Here is a 22,614-nt window from a genome sequence, read left to right as displayed (position 1 = left end):
CAGGTGCCCCCTCAGCGTTCCGAGACAGAACCTGCATCCCCACCGCGCTCTCCCCAGAGAGGCAGGATGGAGCCGGTGACAGGAGGCCAGGGTCTCAACACCACTCCAGCAATAAAGAGCTGTGCAACCTTGTGGAAGATTTCCTCAGAGCCCAGCTTCCCCATCTGTCAGAGAGGGCAAGGGCCACCCTGTCTGGAAAGGGCGTGGGGAGGGTTCGCTGAGACCAGTCATGTCGACTGGCAAAGGGCCCGGCACACGGAAGTGCTTCACAAGTGATGGCGTCAGTAACACAAAACACAACAGGGTGTGGTGTTTTCCCCAATGGAACACACTGAATGTGCTTCTTCAAAGTACCCGTGCCCCTCCTCCCGCCGCCCCTGCCCAGGTGTGCTCCCTCAGGTGTGCATGCCGTCTGGGGTCATAGAACAAGGATGAGTACAGGTGGCAACAGCAACGGGAACCAAGGTTTAGGAGCACCTACTGTGTGCCGGGCACCGTGCAGGGCCTTTGTCACTGTGAGCAATGTGACAGCCCGTTTCAGGAAGAGCAAATGGAGCCCCTGGATGGAGAAAGTCACTACCCACGGCCACGCTGAGCTCAGCTCCATCCGGCTGCTCCGACCGCAAACCTCACGCCAACAGGACCCTGGTCTCAAGCGGCGTCTCTCTCAAGCATGCAGAATGAAGACAGTGACGTGCAAAGCAGCCCAGCAGGGTCCGCCTCCCCACGGAAAGCATGTGAGCAGTCCACGGGGGCGCTGGTGCGGCTCTAACCCGGGGTAGCCGGGCAAGACCCTTCCCCACCCAGGCTGCAGGCACGTCCTCCATAAAATGAGGGTTTGGACTGTTGGGTCTCCAGGGTCCCTTCCAGGCCACTGATTTTCTGATCTGAAAACCCCGAGGCTCTAGAGGCGCAGCCCCCTGGGATGGCTGGAAAAGGACATCTTGGAGGAGGCTCTGGCCGTGTCCACTGTGGCCCAGCCCCAGCTGGCCTGGCACCTTGTCCAGGGGCCAGGTTCCTGGTTAGGACTTACAGATGGGAGGTGGGGGTGACCAGCTCCCTGGGAGACCTGGTGACGGGGAGGGGGCGCAGAGGGGGAACCCCCCTCTCATACACAACTTACACACTCCTTAAAATCGGACTGCTGCCCCCGTACCTCTCAGGGTTAACGAACTCAAGGACTGGGGTTTATGCAAAGCTCAAAGGGGAGGAAGTTATTCTAGGAGGACAAGGCAGGGAGACAGTAGTCACTGTTTTTTTCAAAAGACAAAGAAATAAACCCATCCAGGTGCTGGGAGAAGCTACATGGTCAGGTAAGTGACGACGTAGTTGCTCCGCTGATCAGAGAGCACAAAGCCAAGGGGTGTGCCTGATGAACAGGCCAGCACCTTGGGGTCAAGACCTCAGCCAAGGCTGCCTACTTCTCCCGAGAGCCCGTGCATGTAACCAACAGGTGCCTCGACTTCACCAGAACCCTGGGCACAGAAATCCAACTGAGTCATCCACTGGGTGCGTGAGCAGGGCAGTGAGTATAGTACAGAGAGCACAGCTCTGGAGACGGGCTGATGTGAGCTTGAAGCCAGCTTTGCCATTTACTAGCTTTTTGTAGTCCTAGGCAAGTTCATTAACCTCTTTGAGCCTCAGTTTCTGAACCTATAAAATGGGGACAAATTGAATAACTTGGAAAGATTATTAAAAGAAATAAGAGCAAAACATAGATGTTGGGCTTCCCTGGTGGTGCACTGGTTGGGAGTCCGCCTGCCGATGCAGGGGACACGGGTTCGTGCCCTGGTCTGGGAGGATCCCACATGCCGCGGAGCGGCTGGGGCCGTGAGCGTGGCCGCTGAGCCTGCGCGTCCGGAGCCTGTGCTCCGCAACGGGAGAGGCCACAACAGTGAGAGGCCCGTGTACAGAAAAAAAAAGAACAAAAACATAGATGTCAAGCATAGCGTCAATCTCACAATGGGTCCTCAACAAACAGTAGGTGTCCGATAAATATTAGTTGAACGTATGGATGCAAGGAAAGTAGCAAGGGCAGAAAGATGTTAACTGCTGCTGCCACCAGAGCTGTCTAGCTGCCACTTAATTCAGGCCAGAGCCAGCTTCTCTAACTTTTCTGAACTGAGAGCAGGCAACTCAGCTCGTAATCAAGCTGAGGCCTGAACAAATGCCTTAAGTACAGACGAGGCAAAATTTGAGTGTTCTTTTTTAAAAAAAACCTCTTCGAGTTCTCCATATCTTATAACAGTCACAGATTTTCCCTGATTCCGAAACTACACAAGTAGCAAAATTACCTCTGTAAGCTCTCCCTACCCACGGAATGCAACGAGAGGTCTACACATCATGCATGGAGCAAAGCCTTGTACCCGCCGTTTCCAGAGAGAAGCCAAAGCAGACAGTCACTGACCCAAGAAGGAACCGCTGGACGGGTGTCCTACTCAGCACGACACTAGGCACGAGGATGCCGGGGAAATGAGGCAGGGTCTTGTCGGCACTGGAAGAGAGAGACCCTAGCACCTGGCTGAGCACAAGACAACCTGGGAGCTGGAAGCAGGGAGCTGTGGAACACAGGTTCCTGGGCCAGGTAACTCACAAGGTGAGCGAGCCTCGGTCAAGGTTTGCAAGGGAACCCTGGACCTTCTACTGTTTCCTGTGAAGCAGGCGCTGGAGAGCAGGCAGCCAGGGGAAGCCTGAGGGCTGGAGGGAGGGGCATCCTGACCATAAAAGAAGGAGGGAAAAGATGCTCCTCACGTCGACATGACCCATCTTCTTATCGCCTCTTTGGAACGGGCCCGCACTGGGGAAACGTCACGATAGGAAACCAACCCTGCGCCCTCAGGAGCTTAAACCTGAGGATGCTGGCCAGGAACTGTAAGCTCTCGATGACACAGACACCCACCCGGAGAGCTCTGGGCCTCAGAGGACCCACTGGACGCAACCAGGCAGCGAGAGGAATTAGGACTCTAAATAGCCCGTCCTGCATAGGAGCCAGTGACTGCTTTCTCTTTCCAGTTTTTCACCAGATTTGCTCTCTGTAAGAGGAACTGACATGCATTTCCTATTCTTTCATTTTTACTTGTTTTCTGGGGAAATTATAAATAAGCAATTAAACGGGAGGGTGACAAAGCAAGGGAAGATGGATAGAAAGGAAACCTAGATAACCAGCTTCCAAATAAAAGAGCTCTGCATCGACTAGCACACCTCCCTGTTTCCAATTAAAAATAATAACAACAAAAATAAGCTACAGGAGGTGTTAGGAAATCTACCTCCTCTAATTAAATCCTTTTTAATCGTAACAGTGAAAAATATTAGCATGACTTTCCATTTGCACCACACTTCACAGTTTGCCAAGTATTTTCATGCACATGATTTCACTTGCCCCTACAGCTCTGTGAGCCAGGCGGGCACCGTGACTACCCCCACTGTTAATGAGATGGAAATCATGATTCACAGACACGGTTAGTGACTTGTTCAAGGTCACAGAGCTGGTTAAGAGTGGGGCAGGGATTCTAATACAAAATCTCTGTCTCTGAATTTGGAGCTCTCTCTAGACCGCCTTTCTCCAAGCCACGGAAAAACAGTCTTGGGAACTTTGCTTTCTTTTAAGTGGTAGCCTGAATACATTTGCTAAATGACAGACTGAAACCATACACCAGAGTGGACCAGACAGGAAAGGGAGGGGGACGCAGCTGATACCCAATGTATCTGAAACGAAAGCCCCATCACAGGTCATGGCTCTGCAGTCCCCCGAGAATTTTGCCTGCCCTCTACTCTATTTTTAGAGGCAATTCCCTACAAACTTGTTTCCCCAGCTCTTCTTTTTCATGGCTTCCTTTCTCTGGAATGATTTCATAATCCTTGGCCTGTTTTGTCATCACGGTGAGTTGCTGTGGAAATGGTTATTGAGGTTGTGAACAAAGGACTGTGACCTCAGCGGGGGCAAGGGAGACAAAGCCCAGCCTCCAGGACAGATTTCGCGCGCCGTGGCCACAGGTCACAGCGGGAGAGACCAGGGCACCCAGTCCTCCTCCTTAGACTTGCTTCTCCCACCAGGACTAGTCAGGGACACCACCACCAGCTTCCTAAACCTTCTCCTGGTTATGCAAAAGGTGTCAGGGCTTGCTCGACTCAAACCATAGTTAATTCAAGAACCATCTGCTTTTGGCTGTGGAACTGAGTACCAGGAGAACACACACACACACACACACACACACACACGACTCTTGACCTCACCCTCAGTCTCTCCCAGCCTCATTCAAACCTGAAGCCTGGGGTCTAGTGAGCCCATAGATCCCCATCTCTCATCTTCCCAATTAGAACTGGTCTCTCCCAACTCCTCAAACCCTTGCAGTGTCCTCTACAGGGGGCGCTCTTGGCATTTAGGGTGAAGCGGTTCTTGGTTGGACAGGACCGTCCCATGCATAGCATCCCTGGCCCTTACTAGATATTGCCCGCTCCAGTCCCTGGGACGACCAAACATCCTCATGCATACGCACACATCCCCTCCTGGGGCACTATCCTCACCATAAAGTTTGCCCAGTGTGTCTGTTCAGGTATCTCACACACACACACACACACACCCCTCCCTGAGAGCAGGGGTGGCCTTACTTACTTCAACTACCATTTACCCCGACCCCCGGCCCCTCGTCACACTTGTGGAGTGGTACCATAAACTAGACAAGCCTACCGGGAAGCACTGTCTGTCTCCATAGAAACGACAAATGTAAATAACCACGGTACACGGCGTGAAACCAAAAAGGCCGCTGCCAGGCCAGGTGTCTGGGGTCCTGGGTTTGAGTCCCACCTTCACATGTGACCCTGAGCAAGACCCCGGACTTCTCTGAGTCTCCCTTTTCACATCTGTAAAATGAAATCTTGATTTTTTAAGTTTCCTTCCAGCTAAAATATTCTAAGTGCCCGAGCTCAGAGAGACAAAAGGGATGCATGTGAACAGAGGGCCCAGAGGCCAGTTCTGTCTAGCTCTCCCAGAGGGGACCAGGAGGGGTGCGTTGGCTCCACGAGCAGTACTGCCTATGCATGGGTTGTACTCTGTGGTGCTGGCCTCCCTGAGACTTGGGAAGTTAACTTTTGATGAGGGGCCAGTGACAATGTAAGAACCAAAGAAGAGGCTCTGGGTAGCTGAGACAGTTGGCTGTGGTGTCTGCACAAGAAGGGCAGTCCCTGACCTATTTCCTGCAACTCTCCTCTGAAGAGAATGCCCAAGCCCCAGGCACAGCCTATGAGAAGCCCCGTGGGAATCCACTCCCTTCCACTCACGTGCCCAGCACAACTGGCCCCATTCTCTGGAGGAGCTCCCAGCTCGACCTCAGAACAGGAAAACCGAACATTCTAAGAGGTAACTCACTCCACAATTCACAACCAAATCCTTCCTCTGAGTTCCATCACTTGTCCAAATGGACCCCCTAAAAACACTAGTGAAGACTAACTTTGAAATATATAAGTGAATCTGGATGGATGAAAACCATGGATGAAAACCACAGATGAAACCCTGTCTCAGGACAAGGCCCCAAAGTCATTTCTAAATACAATGGAAACAGTCTTTGAAATGTGGCCTCAATAGGGAATCCTAGAGAAATAAGTTCTCCACCTAATAACAGAGCTGAACCTTCCTCTGGCATAAAACAGATAGGAAATTGCACTAGGACCCCTGCTATTCCATGTACTGTGATAGAAAAGGCTTGGGACAGACATGTGTACACATGCACGCACACATATGAAGACGTGCGCAGGCACACACACACTGCCGCACCAACCAAACACCCTGGCTACCCTTCCCTAGGCTCAGCTTCTATTTCCATCCCCCCAGTACACCTTGGAGACACATTTTTCTCACAATGTCTATTTCACTTGTATCTCAACCCACTCCCACATTTTCCTGTCCTAGCATTTGACGGAGGCAAAAGATAACAACAATAATAATATCACGCGGATGACGATGCCATTTAAGAAAAGACAAGCACCGAGGAGGACAACAAACGTCGCAGGAACACCATGCAACAGCTTGCAGCAGAAAGCGCTCGGAGGTCGTGGGGAAGACACGGCCCGAGGCCGCGGGAGCCAAGGACGCCAAGGAGAAAGAGAAAAAAGAAAAAGAAAAAAAAAAAAAAAAAAAAAAATCAAGGGCTGGTCACGTGGTGCGTCCGAGCCCTGAAGTGCACTAGCCCCGCTGACGTAACTATTCGAGAATTTAAAAGTCCCAAACTCGGAAGAAGTCCAGTGCAGAGTTTTAGGGCTAATCCACGCGCCGCTGTGGCCTGCCGGGGGAGCCCCCACGCTACCGGGTGGGACCACACCAGCCCGCAAGGACCCCAGCGGGGATGGCGCGGAGCCGGGAGGCGGGCGGGGACCCGGGCCACCGGCACGAACCCCAACCGCGGGCGGGGACCTCCACCGTGAGCGGGATCCCAGCCTCGGGCATGCGCCCCGACCTCGGGCGCGGATCCCGACCCGCCTCACCCGACGGAACGAGCTTCCCGGGCAGAAGCCGCGGGCCCCGCCGGCTCCCCCGCAGACACACTCCTCTGCCAGCAAGTGACACACATGTCAGTTTCCTCCCCTTAGCCAGTCCCCGTTGGGGAAAGATAAAATGAGCTTCGGCTACTTCTAGCACGCCTTTGTCTGGCGGCCAAGGTCCTGGGGACGCGGGTCTCCTCCCCGACTCCGGGCGCTCGCCCTCCCGCCCGCCCTTGCCCGCGTCGCACTTACCACGGAGCCGCCTTCCTTCGGGGACGCAACTGCCCAAGAGCCCCCGAGAGGCTGAGGTTTCCGAGCCCGGCGGCGGCGCGGCGCGCGGAGTCTCACGGCCCAACCCGGCCGGGGACACAAACTTTCCCGGGGCAACTGCGCGGGGCGGGCGCGGGGCGGCGCGGCTCCCCGAAGGGCTCGGGCAAAGTTGCAGCACAAAAGGCCAATGAGTGGGACAGCGGCGCCGGCCGGGCCAGGCTCCTCCCCCAGCTCTCGGCGCTCCCGGCCGGCCAGCGCGCAGCCAGCTGCTCGCGCTGGGCGCCCGCCGCGCTCTCCTCACGGGCCAGGAATGCGCGGGGCCGGTCGCGGCGCGCCCAGGCCACCGAGGGGCCCACGCGGCGGCGCGCCCACTCGCCCCGCGGCCGCCGAGCGCGCAGGGGACAGAGAGACAGTCGGACAGACGGACGCGCGGCCCGAGCGCTGCTCGCGAATGCGCTGCAGACTTCCTCCAGGAGTCTCTGAGTCATGACAACTTGCTACAGCTCTTAGTTTTTACACGGCGCTTTCCACTACTCATGACAACGCGGGGAAGGCACCGGCGTGTGAACCACTGAGAAGGCCAAGTACAGGCCGGTGCCCCAACTCTGCGGTCCACGCGCGCTTCCTCCGCCTCCGCCTCCGCCTCGCCCGGGGCGGGGGGGTCGGGTGTGGAGACGGAGGGGAGGAGAGGAATGCCGGCCCGCTGGCCTCCGGAGCCTCAGAAAGAAGCTGGGACTGATGTGGTGGCTCGTTGGTTCCGGGAGCCAAATTCTGGCCCTTCTTTCTTCACCTGCCTAGTCCTAACTCTGCTTAACCACGGAGCCTTAGAGCGCACTGCGCTCTACAGTTTGCAAAACCTGTTGCCTATGCCTTCTCCTGGGCTGATGTGCCCTCCAAATTGGGCAGAGGCTAAATCCAAACCCCTTCCCGCGGCCATATTTCCGGGAAGCATTTGAGTTTCTATTTGTGCGTTGTGATTTCGGTTTTTTGTTTTTCTCATAGGACCCCAGATCAACTCCTTCGCTAACATAGACCTCACCCCCAGAGTGGCGCTTACCTGCCTGCACCAGTGAAACGTATCACCTTTTCTCTGGAAATTTCTGCATCTAGGCCGCAATGGAGAAGAGCCTGTGGCTATATGTGGGCGCCAGGCTTCCTATTTTAAGTTTAGTGTCAAGAAAACATTGCTGTGTTTTATATCCTCTGGGACCAAAGGGTAAGAGACTCACAAATGACTCAAGGCTTCATTTCCTCCTCTTAAAGAAACAGATGCCCAAGGCTCGATGTCCCCAAATGGGAATTCTCTGTAGAATAAAGTAGACTTTTATTGCCTTCCACTAAAATACTGTTTTTTTAAAAACACCATGCTTCTAAGAATCACATTTCTGACGGAAATTTAAATAGATTCCTCCTTCACATGCTTATCATGGGCTCAGGGGTTTAGTATTAAAGTGCCTATTTCACTAATGTGATAACTGACACTCAAATAGGCTAATTTGTTCAAATGTATACCATCAGCTGTTCGTGACATGAGAATTGGAATGCCCAGTCTTCTGTGCCCTTGTGCCCTGATCCGAGGTCATACCCACTCACGGTAAAAAAAAAAAAAAAAAAAAAATGCTCCACTCACCACCTCCTAAGCTTGAGCATTCCAATTAGGCAAAGAGCTAACATGATTTTGAGATAACATCCCTTTCAAGTGAAATAGCCCCTCCCCAGTTGCCGGAGGCATATCCTTCATGACACAGGAAGGTACCACTATGCTTTGAAACCTACTGGTGTGGCCAGGAGAATGATGCCCTCCTCAAGGATGTCCACAAAGATGTCCGTGAGTATATTAATTTACAGGGCAAAGGGGAATTAAGGTTGCTAATCATCTGACCATAAAATAGGGATATTATCCTGGATTATCCGGGTGGGCCCATTATAATCGCAAGGGTCCTTATAAGTGGAAGAGGGAGGAAGAAGAGAGTCAGAGAAAAAAAGAACTGATAGTGGAAGCAGAGCCAGAGAGAGATTTGAAGATGCTGTGTTGCTGTCTTTGAAGATGGAGGATGGACATCACAAGACAATAAATGTGGGCAGACTCTAGAAGCTGGAAAAGCAAGGAGATAGGTTTCCCCTAGGGCTTCCAGAAAGGAACACAGCCCTACCGGTTTTAGCCCACTGAGACCAATGTGAGATGTTTTACCTACAGAGCTGTAAGGAAATTTTTTTTTTTTTTTGCGGCACGCGGGCCTCTCACTGTTGTGGCCTCTCCCGTTGCGGAGCACAGGCTCCGGACGCACAGGCTCAGCGGCCATGGCTCACGGGCCCAGCCGCTCCGCGGCATGTGGGATCTTCCCGGACCGGGGCACGAACCCATGTCCCCTGCATCGGCAGGCGGACTCTCAACCACTGTGCCACCAGGGAAACCCAGAAAATAAATCTGTATTGTCTTAAGCCATGAATTTTGTGGCCATGTATCATAGCAGCAATAGGAAACTAATGCAGTAGGTATCTGGTTACTACTGTGATTTAATCTCCTCCTTGAAGAATTTTATGAAAGTATCCAGAGTCTAAGACCATTCATTGCAGGAGAAACACTCTGGCTGAGAAAGACCTGACCCCAGCACCTCTCCAAGGTATCATCAGGATCAGAACAGCGCAATGATGTTCAGTAGCTAGCTTTCAGACAGAGCCGTGGTCCAGTGTAGGACACACTCATTGCAAGATGAAATAAAGGGCTCTCAACATCACGAGGGATTGATATTTAAATCCCGACATCTGACAAAGATACATCCATACCAGAAAGTCTCAGCCACCCACACAGCCCTGGTCCTGGCCGCAGCTGGAAAAGTTGCCCTGATGATAAACTTGAAGCAATAGTAAATGTGCATTGCCTGTCTCCTCCGGCTCCAGGTCAAGGGTAACAATACGACACAGCAGGCCCCGCACATCTGCGTCTTCTGCATCTGCAACCAACTGTGGATCGAAAATATTCAGGAAAAAAATTCCAGAAAGCCCCCAAAAGCAGAACTTAAATTTTGCTATGCACAGGCGACTATTTACATAACATTTATGTTGTATTAGGTATTATAAGTAATCTAGAGATGATTTAAAATATATGGGAGAATGTGTGTAGGTTATATGCAAATACTACACCATTTCATATAAGGGACTTGAGCATCCTCGGATTTGCCTATCCACGGGGGTCCTGGAATCATTCTCCAGGTATGCAGAGGATGACTGCACTGGTACAGAGTAGGACAGACACGTGCTTATGCCCTTCATCTTGGGATACCTGGACTCTACAGAAGAAGACTGAATCACAGGCAGCATGGATGTGCCTTAGTAATTGCATCCATGACAGAATCTTTACATCCTAAGGATTTCTTGGTTCTGAGTACAAGGTCAAGGCCCCTGCAGAAATGTGGTCAGTGTTTTCAGCAATGCCCCAGTGCAACAGCTGTTCAACCATCTTCTCCAGAGTCCTAGGTTTCTGGAATTATCTTAAAGGCTACTTGGGAGGCCCCTGTAACCAGAGCTGTTTCACTGAAATCTGTCATATCTTTGGGTTCCACAAAAGATTTTGTGCACGAAAAGGTTCATTTGGAGGGAAAAGGAGAAAAAGAAAACATGAATACACTGCTTTATAGAAAAGAACTTGTGCTGTTGGAATCCTGGAATCCAATCTGAGACCCAGAGAAGGAGATTGACACACCCAAGGTCAAAGGCTACATAGTGACAGAGCAGGTATCAGGAAGGGAGATTTTTTTTTTTTTTGGCGGTACGCGGGCGTCTCACTGTTGTGGCCTCTCCCGTTGCAGGGCACAGGCTTCGGACGCGCAGGCTCAGTGGCCATGGCTCACAGGCCCAGCCGCTCCGCGGCATGTGGGATCTTCCCGGACTGGGGCACGAACTCATGTCCCCTGCATCGGCAGGCGGACTCTCAACCACTGCGCCACCAGGGAAGCCCAGGAAGGGAGATTTTTTTAAACTTAAGTGAAGAGAACAGTATAATGAACTCTATTATATCAAACAGTTTCAATATTATCAAATCATGGCTAACTCTGTTGTATTCACATGCTCACTTCTCACTTGTTACTCGGATTATTTTAAACCAAATCCTGGATATCATCACTGTATCACTTAATATTCCTGTTTGAATCTCCAAAAGGCAAGGACTGGGAAGGGAATTTTGAAGGCTGACTCTGTATTCTCTTCGCTCCCTCAGCCTCCCCTCAAGAGGGTCAGCACAGCTGAAGGATGATCTACAACCTGTAAATATTAGTAGGTAACAACCACAAGCACCATGGGTCCAAAACTTGGTGCATGTTAGACCCCCTGGGTTATTTTTAAAATGTTCCCAGCGATTGTGATTCAGGAAGTCAGGAAGGGGCTCAGGAATGAGCATTTTAGCAAGAATATTCTGGATAATTCTGGTGGAGATGCTTTCCAAACCACACTGGGAGAAACTCTGAATCTGAACTTTTGTGGCAGGAGTCATTGGTTGCCTCCAAAAGTGATGTTCCCTCTCCTGTTTACTTACTTACTAATGCTCAAATAATTAGTTTAGGTATGGTCATGTGACACACCCTTGGCCAATGAAACAGAAAGGAAAGTCTGTTGTATTTCTGGAGACATTCTCCTCACTCTCCAGAGGAGATACAAGACTGCAAATCTTGTGTCTTCAGATGTCTTCCTGCCTCTCGACATTGTCATATGGGCCTGATGCTTAGAGCTTCTGCAGCCAGTTTGAAACAATGAAGGGGAACATTAACCAGCACACTAAATTCAGGTAGAGAGGAAGATGAAAAGGGCTAATGAATTACTCAACCTTGGAAGTGCCCTGCCTCTGGATTTCCTGCCAGGAGAAATGATGGACCTAGTATTGTTGTTTTCTTGTATTGGGTTGTCTGTTACTTGCAACCAAAAGCATCGTGAAAAGGCTGTCAACTGTGATGTTGAGAAGCTTTCATTTGGTCCATACTAGACCTAAGGCTCTAAAACCACAAAGCAAATCAAAGATTCTTTGCCAGTGGAGTCTCCTGGAAAACAAAAGGCAAATCAGTGCCTAGGAAACACCCCCAGCTCTGTCCACTGAGTACTGCTCTGTTCTGTGTTTGCAGCTTCCTTTACACGCTGTTGTGGCAATGATATTTTTCTTTGGCTGAGAGGTGGCAAGCCACATGAAAATGGGAAGCCAAACGAGAAACCTGTGTCCAAATTTGCCTGATACCTAAATAACCATGAATTAATCAAATATTCACTGACCACTATTCCAAGTGCCCATGCGGGTATAAAAGTGCGTAAGACAGGACCCTGCCTGGGCAGACAGACTCATGCTGGAGGGGCAAGAAGCAGGAGGATGGGACCAAGAACACCAGCAGACACCAGGTGCCGTCGGCCTTCGGAGCGGGAAGAACCAAGGGTACAGCAGGTGTATTAGGAGAAGTTATTCAGGAGACTGAAAGGAACCTTCATTCTATCCAATTCTATTCATTCTAACTATGTGACTTGCTTCTGCCCCACTGGACCATGGGCACCCCCCTGAACGGCCAATGCCATAACTTCATACGTGAAGAAACCTGGGAAACGAGGCCAGAGACTGGAAACATGCAAGGTGGCTGGTTAACTGGTAGGGAGTGTGTGATGCTGAAGGACAGAGGTCAAACTCTCCCTAAACAAAGAACACACTAGCTCCCTGCCGGAAGTGAGTCTGCATGGAAGTTCACATATCTGCCTTGTTTGTGGGCACCCAAATGGAAGGTTGGTTACAGCACATTGTCTTCAGAGAATCCTAGGGCGTCCGCCCAGGACACCCATACGTGGCCAGACAGCACAAACTCTCCTGGACTCAAGAGGTTTCATTCAGTCTTTCAAAATCACGTATTGAGTATCTACTGCATTCCTGGCCCTGTGCAATGTCAGATGCCTCGTGGTCCCTTGCCCACTTCTACAGATGGTTCATGGAATGGCCACCACATGACAGAAACATAAAAGCAATATTTCAGTCAGCCTCGGAAGAGGCATGGGGAGATTTTCCAGAAGAGGGAATACTTAAGCTGACTTTTATAGGGTAAGGAGGTGTTACCATAGTAAGGTTTCTCATATGAGGGTATTTTAAATAGTTATACATTTGAAGCATATGAGGAAGAAGTTCTAATTAGCACATCAAACCCATAACTTCACAGACATTACCTAACACAAAAGTTAATATATTGAAATAAAAATGAATCGATGTAAAGAAAAATAATAAGTAGATAATAATACGGTGGTATACAGATATGGTAAAACTCTTGAAAGTGGTTACAGGGTGGTACACATTGATGAAACACTGAGCCAAAAAAAGAGGGGAAATGGACGTGGAGAAGAGAAACAGAATGTTCTGGGGCGTGGGAATGAAATCTCTTCTTGAGTATAACCAGTAACTGGTTGTGATAAGGAAGCATACGACTAAGCCATTCAACAAGTATTTCTTGGGCACCTACAATGTGTTAGCTACTTCCGGGTGCTGGGAGATAGGGATGAACAGAAGAGACAAAATATCTGCCCTCGTGGAGAATACTTTCTAGGTAAGTATTAACGGCTGCCTACCTTAATTACCCAATGAGAGGCGAAGACAATTAGGGCTGTGAGCTGTTTTAACTCTTTAATGCTCGTGTGCTGCCTCTTGAACCAGACTGTCAGCTCAAGGGCAGGAGAGCAAGCCTTCCCCGTGCCCACCTGACAGCTGTGCTGACTCTCAGCCCAGTGCTCATCGCTCTCCTGGCAGGAGTCTTTCCTCCGGGGCCCGCCTTCCCCAGCCCTCCCTACCTCCCTGTTCCCTGAAGCCCTTCTTCTCCAATGTGGCGGTGTCTCAGGGCTTCACCCAACCCCCAGAAACCCGAGCCGATAGGGCATTTTTGCCTAGAAGATTATCCTGTCATCTGCCAGCTATGAAGGGTGACAAAATACCACCCATAAGACAGCCTGCACCTCTGCTGTCCCCACTTAATTATCAGATCAGGAAAACCAAAAGGCAATTTAAAAACTTTTTTAGGACTTCCCTGGTGGCGCAGTGGTTGAGAGTCCGCCTGCCGATGCAGGGGACATGGGTTCGTGCCCCGGTCCGGGAAGATCCCACATGCCGCAGAGTAGCTGGGCCCATGAGCCATGGCCGCTGAGCCTGGGCGTCTGGAGCCTGTGCTCCGCAACGGGAGAGGCCACAACAGTGAGAGGCCCACGTACCGCAAAAAAACCCAAAAAACAAAAAATTTTTTAAATGACCACTCTAATATTAGCTAACATTTGTGAGCATTTGCTGCAGAGCCAGCACTCTGCTAAGTGGCTTCCATCCCTCCTCTGACTTAATCCTCACATGAGCCTATGCGGTGGGCACTGCTGTTGTCCTTAGCAGACAAAGGAGAAAACAGACTTGGAGTGGTGAAACCCCTTACCCAGGGTCCCACCAACCAAGCAGAGGCAGGTGCACACACAGGCTGCGTGTCTACGAACCCAAACTCCTAACCGGTCCACAGTGACAAAGGGCTAACTTCAGCTTATTTTTATATACTCTGAACACACCAGCAGAAGAATATGCCACGAGGAACCCAGGACCAGTGCCCGCCTCTAGCATGTGAGTTCATCTCTCACACTAATAAGATCCACTTCGCTAGTGATTTCTGGGGAATTTTTTTTTTTTTTTTTAGAAGGAATCACCGCTTTGGGCTTCTGAGCTAAGTTCTCACATTCCATGAATGGCTGTCCAAGCAGGGAGGTACGTTCCTGAATTGCAACCCAGCAAAATGTAGTTGTAAGGACAAAGAGAAATATTGGTAGGTGGGGTTCAGGCCTTCAAAATATTCAGCCATTGCCTCCACCCACGCTAAGATGAAATGTCAGCCTGAACCCAAAATATACACAGAAAATGCGTGGGGCAGTTCCCGTGACTTCGGAGTCTCCTCCAGGATTTCCAGCCGCGGCCTTGGAATTTTCCTTGAGTGCACACAAAGCCCTCTTCACACAAGGGCCCGCCTCGCTTGAACGTGTACTCGGCTGAACCTGTATTTGATCTTGACCTCGTCCTAATTTTAAGTAAGTCTGACCAAATACAAAGCAAGCTCCGCTGGCTGTACCCTCTTCCTGAACAGAAAAAGTGTTCTCGAGGAGTCAGAGTCAGATGTCTGTGTCCCATCTGACACGATGGTGGAAAATAAAGTACTTGATGAAACAACCACAGTCTAACAGGCTCCCAGGTGATGCCAAGGCTGCTGGTCTAGAGAACCACACCTTGAGTAGCACAGCCCTAGAGCAGTGGCTCTCCAGGGGCAGTTGTGCCCACCAGGGGACATTTGGCAGTATCTGGGGGCATTTTTGATTGTCATGACTTGGGGGATGCTACTGGCATCCATCCTACTATGTGCGGGACAGCCGTCCCCAACAATTACCCAGCCCAAAATGCCAATAGTGTTGAGGATCGGAAACCCTGCCTAGAGCCCCTAGCTTGACCTTTATGTAGGAGGCCCTCAGTCTGAGTGAATGAATACATGAATGAATGTATGATGTACAACTACAATGATTTTGTTATTGTGTTATTGAACTAACCTGGCCAGTAGATTTGTATTTCTCTTTTGAGGGAAGCACCAAACAGACCCACCCTCTATCCGCTGGACAACGCACAATCAACCTACAAACATTTGTTGAGGACCTACTATGTGTAGCCCATTGTGCTGAAGACTAGGACCAGCGCAGACCCTGCCGTCAGAGGCCTCGCCCTCAAACGGAGACAGACGTATTTTGGGTGCTTGCCTGTGCCAGCCCCGAGCTAGCACTTCCCTCACACTATCACACAGTCCTCCGGAGGTAGGTGCTGACTTCATACACACTTTACAGATGAGGAAACTGAGGCCTCAAGCAAGTAAGTAACTGGACCGATGTCCTACAGTGAATAAGTGACAAATTTGAACCCAGATCTGTCCAGCTGAAAACACCCAACCTCTTCTGCAAAGTGTGAAATCCTATACGAACTATAATACATTTGCTTCTGTCTTAAAATTGTGGTCAGGTAACAGAAAGAACTCTCGATTCTTGGGCAGGGCCGGGGGCGGGGGTGCTCCTGGGGAGTTGGAGGGTTGAGAAGGCTTCACAGTCACTACATTTGCCTGAGCCTCTATGGTCTCATGAACCAGAGTGCGGTTCCCCAGAGGGTGGAGAAGTAGGGGGCGCGGCAAGGCAGGCAGAGGGGTCACCCAAGGACAAGGGTGTCTGGGTCTGGCCAGCATCTCTCAGCCATGCGAGAGTTCCTTCTGCTCATGCCTTTAAAGTCTGGGCCTGCCTCTGCCTTTACACATTTCTCCAGTTCTTATACCAGAGGAAAAGGAATTTAGAAGAGAAGACATAGAATGCCCTTCGTTAGACTTGTGAGCCAGTGGCTTTTCAGGACTCCCAGGAAGAAGCAGGGAAGTGTAACACTGTCCCATTGGGGTCAGTCATAGCTCCCGAGTGCAAAATGCAAAGGGGGTTTCTGAAAAGCAAAAATGCCGCCGCTCCCGGGTGAGGCCGTTTCTACAGAATAATTTCTCTCCACTGAAGATCAAATACGAACCACAGAACAGGTACAAACAGCGACTCAACAGGGAGCCTGGTGGTTTCTAACATAAGCTTCCCATCTTCGTGCAAAAGCAAGACTAGACCCTGCAGTGATCATCAAGAGTGTTTTATCTCCCAAGGATTCACGGCCCAGCTGTTTGTAAAGAAACCTGAAACAGACTGCAGCATCGCCTGAGGGTTTCCTCAGCAAACCGCTCACATAGACACACTGGGCTGGAAGGAGGTGAACTCAAGTTTCAGCAGAACCTTCTCCGAGTTAACTCTAATCAGACTTCCCTCCCCACCAGTATCTGCACACTCCCCAAATCCTGGTGAATTCGAGAATCTGCAGCTCTTGTCCAACCAGCTCCTCATAATGGTTTTCCTGCAATCCTACTGCAAATGGTACTGGCCACAATCAAAGGAAAGCCAGGGTCAGCAGAGTGCAGAGGCTGCAGTTTAACTCATTTCACAAAATAGCTGGAGGAAGCCTGCATATGCAACTTTCTTGGATACAACCCAAGGACAAGATTACTTTAGACCACTACCACCACCTCCAGAAAACAATCTATAACGCCAGTTCATACCAGGCCCACCTGGGGTGCTTGCTGTGTACAGGAAAGGTGATGCCTGCTCTCTAGAATGGCAGCGGATTTGTTGGAAAGAGCACTGGTCTCGAGGCCAGAAGGACTGCATTCAATACGAGTCAGACCAGTGGCCCCCTGACAAGCTGCGTGGCCTTCCGGAAGTCACACACCCTCTCGAGGTCTCAAGTTTCTCACCTGTAAAATGAGGAGCCTGAAGATCCCTCTGGTTCAGTTGTTTCAGGACTACGAATGCCTGAGCCAGGCATGGGTGGTACCTGTCTCAAAGGATGAGCATCCCCGCAGCCAGGCCTCAGGAGCCAGGGACTCGGCCCCAGACATCCTTCAAAGGTGGTCCTGAAAGGCAGTCTGGCCTAAACTGAGACCTCAAGCCCAAGCTTGGCACTCTCCCCTCATCCAAATCCTCACTTTCTGACAACTCTGGCCACGCCCACTGAAATACCAGCCGCTTGGTCACCTGCCAGGAGGGGGTCTCCTTCTCCAGCTCCTGTGCTGCAGCATCTGGAAGTCAGGCGGCCAGACAACTTTCATCCCTGCCCCTTCCTCTAGGAGTCTGGGATGGGCCAGCAGGTCAAAACGTCGTACTAAGTAGTCGGGCAGTTTGACCCATAAGACACACTCAGAGCTTGCGTTCAGCTGGTGCAGCCTCCGCTGGGCTCACCCACACAGGCGCTCCATCCCTGCCACAAATGTTAGGTTTCAGCCTCTTTGCAGCCATTCTTGGCAAGAGGTTAACCACAAAGCCCTAGCTTCCCCTAGGGAGAGAAGGCATTCCCCATGTGTGCCTGATGGCTTGACCTTGCATCAAATACAATGTTGCAACACTGAGGGCCACTCCAGTGGGGAGGATGTCAGCCACAGTTCGAGAGGTAGCTTTAATGGGTCATGACACCTTCCAAAGAATCCAGGGGAGATGCAAATGAACTTCAGCAAATTTCCAGGAGTCCTTGTGTCAAAGCACAAATGTTTACCCTTCCCCCTCCCCATATCCTCAAGTCCATTCTTTAGTAGGTCTGTGTCTAGCTGTGACAAAGTGAGAGAGTGGCATGGACATATATACACTACCAAACATAAAATAGATAGCTAGTGGGAAGCAGCCGCATAGCACAGGGAGATCAGCTCGGTGCTTTGTGACCACCTAGAGGGGTGGGATAGGGAGGGTGGAGGGAGGGAGACGCAAGAGGGAAGAGATATGGGAACATATGTATATGTATAACTGATTCACTTTGTTATAAAGCAGAAACTAACACACCATTGTAAAGCAATTATACTCCAATAAAGATGTAAAAAATAAAAAAGCACAAATGATGATAGTAGTAAAAACAGCAGTAATAACAAAAATTACCTCTGATTAAGTCCTTACTGCATGCCAGACAGGCACTCGGCTAAGCTTTTAACACACATTATTTTTATGTGATCTCCCTAATATCTGTCTGTAGTGTAGCATTATACACATTTTACAGGTGAGGAAACTGAGGCTTAGAGTAGCTAAGGAATTTGCTTGAGGTTGGAGAGTCTAATGGCAGATTCAGAAGTTAGACCTGTCCATCTGCCTCCTGGAGTACCACCTGATCTGGTTTTCCCAGACAGAAAGCCTCCAACAGATAGTGAGTTGAGATGAATTATTCAGCAAAGGCTCACGGAGCGCCCACTGTGTGCCACGCAGAGTATCGGGTGCTGGGTAACCGAGAGCCGCATCTGCAAGTCTGACCTTCCCAAAGAAACAAGATCCTGACTTCTTCCCTTGGCCAGAGGCCGACACCCACTTTCTATAGAGGTGACCATCACCATGTGTCCCACCAAACATTTCTAGACGGGGAATTCATGCTCATGACACCCACCTCCTGATCTAGCGTCAGAGGACACTGCGGCGCAGGGAGGGGAAGGAAGTGCAGTCGCTTGGCAAAGGCCTGAAGGTGCACAGTGAGTGGCGGGAACCCGTGAACCACCTGATCCCTCTGGAGGGAGGGTGCCGAGCACCGGGCTGGGAGTCAGCAAACCGCACGCGTCACTCCCCCGCAGTGTCTGCCCACCGACTGCCCACCTGCCGATTCACCCCAACCCTCTATCCAAGGGAGGAGGGGTGCCCAGTGTCCTAGCTCCTCCCTAAGGGGGAGACCTTGGCTTGCCTTCTAAGCACCTGGCCTGGCTGCACACCTGCTGGGGGCCTGAGCCCGCTATGGGGATGGAGCTGCCTTCAGGAGGCCCCGCAGCTCAGGGACCTTGTCTACAGCTCTGCCGTCACAGCTCCTGGCTATGGAAAGCTGGCTTGTGCAGGGTGCTCTGTATCTTGCCTCCTCTAATCACCTTTAACCTTCCTTTAAGCCCTAGGAGACATCATTGGCCATCTATCCGTGAAGAAGCTGAGGCTTGGAGAAGTGACCCAATCACCCAACAAGGCCCAAGAGCGGGTGATCAGGATTTGAACTCCAGGACCTAACGCTCCCCTCCCTCCAGCCTGATTTCACCCTCAGCCTCACGTCTGGTGCCTCCTCCCCCCATCCTCCATGCCCATGTCTCGGGGCCCTGCTTCCCTCCACCTACGGGTGCTCCTGGCCTGAGGACTCAGTGCTGACCATGTCCGCTGCACACTGCGGTCCTCTCTCTGCGCACCCCGCCCACTCCCAGGGCACAGGTGCACCCCTCCCCTGAGGTTTTTCTTCCCAGACACCCTCTGACCACCTTACAAAAGGAAAAGGCATTAAAAGTCTCAGTAATCAGACCCCTTACAGTGCCTTCCCTGGAAACAAAGAAACACTTGCACGGTCTACCTCTGATTCAGCAGGCTGCTAAAATATTTAACACCTGACGACTTAACATGCTTGAGAAGAAAGGGGAGGCCGAGATGCAGTTAGCTGCGGCCTCTGACCTTGCACACCCCACGGTAAGCTTCTTTCCCACCCTGCCAGTTTCTTGGGACAAGATCGGTACAGAGACGGCAATTGGCAAACACTTCTCTGCTGTGGACCCATGTCAGCTCCCTCCCAGCCCAGATGGGCACCCTTGCAGGTGTGGCCAGTGCGGATGGGTAGGCACAGAGAGCTCTAGATTAAGTGTTTGGAGCCAGTTGACCAGGTTACCCGGGCCTCCTTACCAGGCCTGTGTGTGAGGTTGCACTGGCTTAGCCAAGGCCTCCGGTCGGCCCGGTGGTGAACATCCTCGGTTCAGGTGCCAGAGACGCCTTCTGCTGATGCGTGTCGCCAGGCGCTTGTGCCACGAATACAGCCCAGTCTCCGCTCTGCAGGCACAGCTGCCTGACTTGCCCACTGGCAGAGCCAAGGGGTGGCCAGGAGGAACCCAGCGCTCACTGAGCACCTCCAGGCATCTGAGCTCTGCAAGGGCTTCACGCAGAACCTCTCGGAATCCATGCTGCTGACGGGCACGGTTCACCTCTTATGTACACATGAAGGAACTATGTCTTCAGGTTGGGCTGTCCCATGCAGAGCCCGCTACCCCACGTGGCTATTTCAATTTCAGTTTTAATGAATCAACGTTAAATAAAATTCACAGTTCAGTTCCTCCCTAACCCTAAACCACATCACCCTGAAACCGGCCCCAGATTTTCGAGTGGCCTCATTTCAGGTGTGTAGTAGCCACACGTGGCTAGTGGCTGCCATACTGGATAGCGGAGATATAGAACATTTGCATCATCGTAGAAAGCTCCAGTGGACAGAATGTCTTAGCGGATAACCTCCCCAAGATTCCTTCTGGCTAATAAGTTACTGATCAGGGATCCAAACATGGATTTGATGTCTGAAGAATTCTCCAGAAGAGAGGTTCCAGCCCTAGCCCTAACTCTCATTAAACCACTGGTCTTGAGCAAGCCATGTCACCTGTCCCAGCCTACCCTTCCTCCTTTGCACAAGGGGCACACAAGTGGTACCTACTAAGGGTTAAGGTGAGGTGGAAATAAGATGCTAGATGCGGGCGTACTTTGGCCCAGAAGGAGGAATAAGTGAAAGGGAACTTCCACTGAGGACTTACTTTGTGTTGGGCACTCTAAATAAAGTGGCTCGTTTAATCCTAGGTATTATATACCCCCACTTTACAGGTGGGTAAACAGTTTCATCAAAGGTGATGCCCCCAAGGTCACACAGAACTAGAACTCGGCCTGGAACTTACCTGTAGAACTCAATTCTACAGTCTTCTCTCTAAAGCCCAGAAGCAGGTGTGGGGCGGTGTGGCTGGGAAGAATGGCTCCATGCCCTGGGGCAGGTCCTCGGTTCAGCTCAGGCATGAAGGGGAAGCATATCGTCAGGGGCCAGATCCTGATTCTGGTTCTGCTGTCAGGTAGCTCCCTCGTCCCATCCCTATTCCGAGTCTCGACAAGAATGCGCCCAAGTTTCCTTCCAGATATCCAGCTAGAGTCTAAAATACCCATTTCTCAGTCACACCTACTGAAACGAACCTGCATCCTGGTCTAAAACCGTGGCGGTAATGAGAGGTTCCAGGAAGAGAAGCGGATGAGTTTGGACACATTCATTTGGAAAATCACCACCTTGCCCTGAAACTGGCCTGGGATTCTTAAGTGGCTCTTCCTGCATCAGATCCAGATGTGGCATAGCAGAGGCCTCAGGGCTGAGGGGCTCAGAAACCCAGAAGGGCTAGACCAAAGTAGTGGCGTTCCCGTCACAGGCACCTGGAGGGAGGGAACCAGCCCCTTGCCTTCAGGGCGGCTGCCACCTTTGGTGTGGCTGCCTCATCATCCAGGTTTCCAAAGTGACTTGGCATTATTCCCAAGGACAGATTCACCTCTAAAAAAATTTGTTTTAATTATGGAACACAAAAGCTTCAGAACATAAAGCCCACATTTTTAAAGGTCCTTTGACTTTTACAATACGATGGTTCACAATGATTGAAGCTGTGGATCGTAACGTAAATCCGCGTCATCTGTAGAGTCGTTAGTCCTGAGGTACTTTTGAACCACGTAACAAGCTCCTGCGAGCCGAGCAGGGTTAGCAGAGCTCGCATATGACGGAAGCAGAGGCATAGAGAGGTCAACCGGCTGGAGAAAGACTCATCCAGCCTCATGTCTCCCATTCCTGTGGGGTCTGTTACTATATCATTTGGAGACCTTGGGTATTTTCTTTGTTTGCTTAATTCCCAGGATGTTTTTGAATAAAGACGTTTAAAATGATAATAGTGGTTACCATTTGTATTTTACACTTACCATATATCTGGCATTATACTAGGTGGCTTTGGAAACATTCCATTTTAATCTTAATTCCAACTCTAACAGGGAAGTATTATTTTTCCCATTTTATAGATATGGAAACAGGATTGAAAAGTTAAGCAGCTTCTCCAAGGCATCACCCAGCCAGTAAGAGGTCTCTGGGATACAAACCCTCCATCTTACTCCATTGTCTCCCTTTTGGGAAGAAAATTGCTCCGAGGGAAAGAAGTGTCAGCATTGTAGCTCTGTAATAGCCCTGTAATAGCCCAATACTTCTCAAAAGGAAGTTTAAAATAATCCAAGCAATGTAACCGAAAATCGAACCCAGAAGGATGGGGGTGGGGACGGAGGTCTGTCATCCTGGCTTTATCTGCTAAGAGACCTAGGCTTGGTAGCTTCTTTTCTTTTCCTTAATTCATACAGCTGTAGCCCTCCTCAAAACTTTATTCTGAAACTCAAAAACATGGTGTCACAGCTGGTAATTTTAGAAGGAGGAGGAGAGAGAAGGAAGAAACAGACCCAGTGGGAGGAAGGGCAGGA

General features: G+C 50.7%; 1 protein-coding gene across 3 annotated transcripts in view; it reads right to left on the bottom strand.

Moving 5' to 3' along the window:
• TACC2 (transforming acidic coiled-coil containing protein 2) overlaps positions 1–22,614 on the bottom strand; it is a 206,639-nt gene that overhangs the window by 109,805 nt on the left and 74,220 nt on the right. The window contains exon 7 of one of the 3 annotated variants that reach the window (XM_049696478.1): positions 7,974–8,048. The exons of the other annotated variants lie outside the window; for them this stretch is intronic. Within the exon in view, the coding sequence (XP_049552435.1) occupies positions 7,974–8,048 (75 nt within the window). The remainder of the gene's footprint in view (positions 1–7,973; positions 8,049–22,614) is intronic. 3 annotated transcript variants of the gene reach the window in all.

Source organism: Orcinus orca, chromosome 14 (assembly GCF_937001465.1).
Source record: "Orcinus orca chromosome 14, mOrcOrc1.1, whole genome shotgun sequence".
Taxonomy (NCBI): domain Eukaryota; kingdom Metazoa; phylum Chordata; class Mammalia; order Artiodactyla; family Delphinidae; genus Orcinus; species Orcinus orca.
This window is presented reverse-complemented; position numbering and strand designations above follow the sequence as displayed.